The 5798-nt window shown below is 37.5% G+C and overlaps 2 protein-coding genes across 5 annotated transcripts in view; both read left to right on the top strand.

The window, feature by feature from the left end:
* Window positions 1–2252, top strand: part of LOC140964964 (UDP-glucose 6-dehydrogenase 3-like) — a 2957-nt gene extending 705 nt beyond the window's left edge. For 2 of the 4 annotated variants that reach the window (XM_073424969.1, XM_073424971.1), the window contains exon 2: window positions 577–2252. In XM_073424969.1, coding sequence (XP_073281070.1) covers window positions 597–2039 — 1443 coding nt within the window. In that variant the 5' untranslated portion in view covers window positions 577–596 and the 3' untranslated portion in view covers window positions 2040–2252. Of the gene's footprint in view, window positions 1–497 lie in introns of all 4 variants that reach the window. The other 2 variants (XM_073424972.1, XM_073424970.1) reach the window with 2 other exon arrangements.
* A 1397-nt stretch (window positions 2253–3649) lies between these two features.
* Window positions 3650–5798, top strand: LOC140965095 (uncharacterized). Its single transcript, XM_073425152.1, has one exon. The coding sequence runs from the start codon at window positions 3957–3959 to the stop codon at window positions 5562–5564; it is 1608 nt and encodes a 535-aa protein (XP_073281253.1). The 5' UTR covers window positions 3650–3956; the 3' UTR covers window positions 5565–5798.

Below are 5798 nucleotides of genomic sequence, written 5' to 3'. Positions count from 1 at the left end.
ATTCTGGCATTTTATTCGAGTTCTTTTGTTTTCTGATGATTCAAGTCAAAGTGCTAACAGGGGGGGTGATTACATGCAATTGAGGTGATGGATCTTCAATGATAACTTCATATTGAAATGCTCTGTCGTGTTAACAAAGTTTGGATCTTCAATGTCTCAGGTCCCTGCATCAAATTTGATTCCCAAAATGATTAATAGTTTTCATTCTGAAAAACTACGATTTTTTTTAATCTGTGTGATTCTAATTTAATGGAGTATTAAGTTTTTTTATTCATGCAAACTAATGATGGGAAATTTGGATTCGTGTGCATGCATCTTTTATTGACTCTCTCTTTGGCTGCCCATTTTCCTTACTGGATAGCTGCTGAAAATGAAATCAACTACAATTTTTCCATGGTCATGGTGCAATAATTTGTGATTAAATCATATTTTTTTGTTATGGTAATGCTTCTGAAAGCTGCCCGAGATTATCCCATTTGATATCAAAATATTATCAGGACTTGAGGATTTTTTTTCTTGATGAAGTATGATGTAAAATTGGATATCTGAGAGTTGTATGTTTGATATCTTTTCCAGAGCACTGAAACAAGGGACAAATGGTGAAGATTTGCTGTATTGGAGCTGGTTATGTGGGAGGCCCTACTATGGCAGTAATAGCACTCAAGTGTCCTCAAATTGAAGTAGTTGTTGTTGATATTTCTGTTCCTCGTATCAATGCCTGGAACAGCGATCAGCTTCCCATCTATGAGCCTGGCCTTGATGATGTGGTAAAACAATGTCGGGGAAAGAATCTGTTCTTCAGCACAGATGTGGAGAAACATGTATTTGAGGCTGACATAGTCTTTGTCTCAGTCAATACTCCCACCAAGACTCGAGGTCTTGGAGCTGGTAAGGCAGCAGATTTGACATATTGGGAGAGCGCTGCCCGCATGATTGCTGATGTGTCAAAATCTGACAAGATTGTGGTTGAGAAGTCCACCGTTCCGGTCAAAACTGCTGAGGCCATTGAAAAAATTTTGACCCACAACAGCAAGGGAATTAATTATCAGATTCTCTCAAACCCAGAATTTCTTGCTGAGGGGACTGCTATTCAAGATCTTTTCAAACCAGACAGAGTTCTCATTGGAGGCAGGGAGACCCCAGAAGGCTTCAAGGCCGTGCAATCCCTGAAGAATGTTTATGCTCACTGGGTTCCTGAAGATCGCATCATCACCACTAATTTATGGTCTGCAGAGCTCTCGAAGCTTGCTGCTAATGCGTTCTTAGCTCAAAGAATCTCTTCAGTCAACGCAATGTCTGCTCTATGCGAGGCTACTGGAGCAGATGTCACCCAAGTGTCTTACGCTGTGGGAAAGGACACAAGAATTGGTCCCAAGTTCCTCAATGCCAGTGTTGGTTTTGGTGGTTCCTGCTTCCAGAAGGACATTCTGAACTTGGTTTACATTTGTGAATGCAATGGTCTTCCCGAAGTTGCAGAATACTGGAAGCAGGTGATTAAGATCAATGACTACCAAAAGAACCGTTTCGTCAATCGCTTAGTTGCATCCATGTTCAACACAGTCGCTAACAAGAAAGTTGCCATCTTGGGTTTTGCCTTCAAGAAAGATACTGGTGATACCAGAGAGACTCCTGCTATCGATGTTTGCAAAGGACTTTTAGGTGACAAAGCCAACCTGAGCATCTATGATCCTCAGGTTACTGAGGATCAGATCCAGAGGGACCTTACAATGAACAAATTCGACTGGGATCATCCCCTTCATCTTCAACCGACTAGCCCCTCCACTGTGAAGAAACTTCATGCTGCTTGGGATGCCTACGAGGCCACAAAGGATGCGCACGCCATCTGCATCCTCACTGAATGGGATGAATTTAAGGCACTTGATTTCCAACGGATATACGACAATATGCAGAAACCCGCCTTTATTTTCGATGGAAGGAACATTATTGACGCTAATAAGCTGAGGGAAATCGGTTTTATCGTCTACTCGATTGGCAAACCACTAGATGCCTGGCTCAAGGACATGCCTGCTGTCGCATAAATTCAGAATCACTTGTCAGAATGTCTGTTGGTATTCAAACCAAGCAGCATAGTTATGAAAACCAGGCAATCACATACTATTCTTTTGCCAAAATTTTATTTTATTTAAAAATACGCATCACTTTCTGTGATTTCACTCAAATGCCCTTTTGTAGTTGGAGGATTATCAAATATTGCCGCTATCTGGTATAAAGTTTAGAAGTTTTATTGGTTACATTACTTTGTTTTGTTTGTGACTTTGTTGTAGAATTATTGTTTTTGTTGTAATGCTCCTTTCTTTCCTTTCAATTTATCAGCATTTGTTTAATCTCCTTGACATATGAAATCTTTGGAACTGTTCCCCGATTTAGATACCGGTTCAAATCTTCCGTTCAAATAAAAAATTAAATTTTGATTTATGTGTGCTATTAACTTATTGGGCATTGTGAAGATGATGTATCCAACATAAAATAACAAGTTGTATTTCAATAGCTTTTTATTTTAATTTCAATGGAAACGTTCATTTTGATCTTAACCCCTTAAAAAATATACATTACATTCGACAATAATTGGAAATTGATAATATTATCTTCAAATGTACCGTCAGGTATAGTTCATTTTCCTTATTCAAATGTATTAATGCGTGGAAGCATATTCAAAAGAACCACAAGGAATGGGGCATCACATATCATGTCTCCATTTGAAGAGCTAAAAGAAGGAGAGTTAATATTTGTCTTCATTTGAAGGAGTAAGACGAAGAATGGGTCTGTACTAAATATTAAATTTTGGGCATAAATTAATTTAATACACGAATCTGTCTCAATTCACGCTCTTGTTAATTGAACCCATAATGACTGAAAACTAAGTGTTGATGGTGAACGTTTTGTAAATGTCCATTTTACTCAGAATATTATGCTTGAATCTAGCCATTATTCTATAATCACATCTGTTTACTTTATATAAAAAATAAAAATAAAAAAAAATAAAAACTCATAGCCAGCATACCGAAACCATTTTGTCAACATTAGAAAAGTCCACGCAGTGATACTGAGGCTGTTTAGGATCTGAATTTGAGGTAGTATTTGAAGAAATGGTTTGAAATGAATCCATTTTCAATGAATTTGATATCATAATAATTTAAAAAATAATTAGTCGAAGATTCAAAATTTATTGTCAAAATAATTTATTCAAATAAATCAATAAATTCATTATTATCGATTTGAAATAATTAGTTTCAAATTCTTTCATTATTATTAATTATTTGATAAACTTACATAGTGACACTTGAATTTATCATCTGATGTCAAATCAGTCTGAATATCAGTAGTAACAATTTTGATTCGCTAATAATTTCAAGAAAATGGAACAAGTCAAGAAATTTGATTCCTATTTCCATCGAGTGAATGATGTATTGCGCTCGTGCAAGCTGTGATTTGTGTGTACGTGATGATATATTTATTTCCATGCAAGGCTTGCTTCTTCAATACTCGATAATTTGCTTGAGCCACCATCAAGATTTAAGAATTTGTGTGTGTGGTTTTATTTATAAATTGAAACATATATTGGGTTTTCTTGGGCTTACACATATGGCACTGCCAAACAGTCTTTTCGTAACCACTCCCTTCGCTTGAATGTTACAATTCATTAGGCAAGTGAAGAGTTCAAAAGAGAGTATGCATCACTTGCTAGCTAGTCGGGTTATTTTTAATTCTTCTTCAATAACCAGATCTTGTTCTTTTTGCTCGGAATTCATGATGCGTGCTTCTTTATAATGCCTCAGCATTAAAGGAATTTAAAGCAATCATCCTGTGTCTACGATATCTTGAATCATTTCTTCCAGTATTGATGCTTCGATCAAGCATGTTTGGTGCATAATTGTAGTTTCTTGAATTTTCTCATCTGGGTTTTTTGTTTCTTGGATCATACAATTTTGCTAGTTATGGGAGAAGTGCAAGAACAGAGATACCGATGCAAGATTTGCGGTAAACTTTGCGTAAGTGGAAAGTCATTGGGGGGTCACATGAGGGTTCATTTGGCCCTCATCTCAGCTTCTAGAAAAGCAGCAGAATCAGAAGTGGAGAAGACAATGGATTTTGAGGGTGGCGGTGATCAGAATGGTTTTCAAATTCAAGAAAGTGTTAAGAATCAATCCAACAGAGCAGAGATTAGCGGAGAAAAGATCAAGAATTGCGATACCATGGGTTTTGGAGACAGTGACCATAATAATAGTTATGAATTAAGAGATAATCCCAAGAAATCTTGGAGAACTTCAGATTCTAAAAAAGTTGTTTCAAATAAGGCAGCTTCTTGTAGAGCATGTGGCAAAGAATTTTCCTCATTGAGAGCTTTATCAGGTCACATGAGGTGCCATTCGATCAAGAATAGTGAATTTCATCAGTGCAAGAAATGTGGGAAAAAGTTTGATTCACTGAGAGCTTTGTTTGGTCATATGAAATGCCACTCCAAGAAACATATGAATGAATCCGCTGAGAGTGTATCAGAATTGGATAATTTGTGTTCGATTCGCAGAAAGCGGTCCAGAATCAGGTGCAATACTGATACAAAACCTTCAGTGTTGGGTTTGAATGCTTCGAATTCTGCCTTTTCTGAGTTTGACGAATCCAAGGAGGTTGCCATGTGCTTGATTATGCTGTCCAAGGGAGTGAAAGAATGGGATATGCTTAACCCAGTGACAGAGTCCTCTGATGACGATTCTGCTTATTTTGGAGCTCAATCTTCCGGTAAGTGTACGAGAGTTTCTGGAAATGATGGAGATTCCATATTAAAAGGTAAGCTAGATATTAAAATTTCAGAAAAGAATTTGTCTGGAGTTGATGAAATGAAAGTTAATGTTGAAGCTTCTGGTGATGGGCTTCCTTGTGTGTATGAATTTAAGGAATACGAACAATTTAATGGAGCTGATTCCGAGTTCTTGAAATCAAACTCTAGCGAGAGATCAAGTCTTTGTGTCCATAGCTCGAGTCTCAAAAAAGATTGTGCTGAGAATGCAGCTGAAATTGATCTTGAAATCTTGAAAAAGTCTGAGAAGAAGAAAGGGTCCAAATGCACGATCTATAGCGAGATCTTCCAGTCTCATCTAGCATTACGAGGCCACAATGCCAGGCACAGAAAGGAGGCAGATAACTCATCATTTGATAAGCCTACTAGTTTATCATCTGTTACTAAAGTCGGTTCCCAACTTCATCAGATCAAATGTAATGCCAATCAACCTTATCAAGGAAAGGCAGAAAAGGGCAGCATAAACGTGGAGTCGAGCAAAAGCAAGGAACGTGAATGTCCGATTTGCTTCAAGATCTTTTCTTCAGGACAAGCTTTGGGTGGCCATAAAAGGGCCCATTTATCTGGATTTACCGAAAGCAAACTGGAAGATACGTCTCTGAATCAAGAAATTACCGAGAATCACGACTTTCTTGATCTTAACTTTCCTGCAACTATTGATGAAGGCATTAAAGGTGGTGACGTTGGACTCAAGCTGCGGTGGACAGAGAGTGGCCATGAGCATGAAGAACGAACGTTCACTAATTGATTGACTAACTCAAGGACTTTGAGGCTTTGAAAACTGGATAGCATTTTCTTGACTCGCATATAAGATACTTGTTGGTTAGAGTTGGTACGGGTTGCGGTAAATTTTGTTTCCAATTCATACTCGTTGATTTGAATTAGCAGATACTAGCAATACAGAATGTTTTTTTCATATTATGTCTTTGTGTAGTTATGTTGTTACAGTCTCAATTGTAGCCCAAATTTACTGGATTGTGGA

The sequence above is a fragment of the Primulina huaijiensis genome, chromosome 18 (genome assembly GCF_012295235.1).
Source record: "Primulina huaijiensis isolate GDHJ02 chromosome 18, ASM1229523v2, whole genome shotgun sequence".
Classification (NCBI taxonomy): Eukaryota; Viridiplantae; Streptophyta; class Magnoliopsida; order Lamiales; family Gesneriaceae; genus Primulina; species Primulina huaijiensis.
This window is presented reverse-complemented; position numbering and strand designations above follow the sequence as displayed.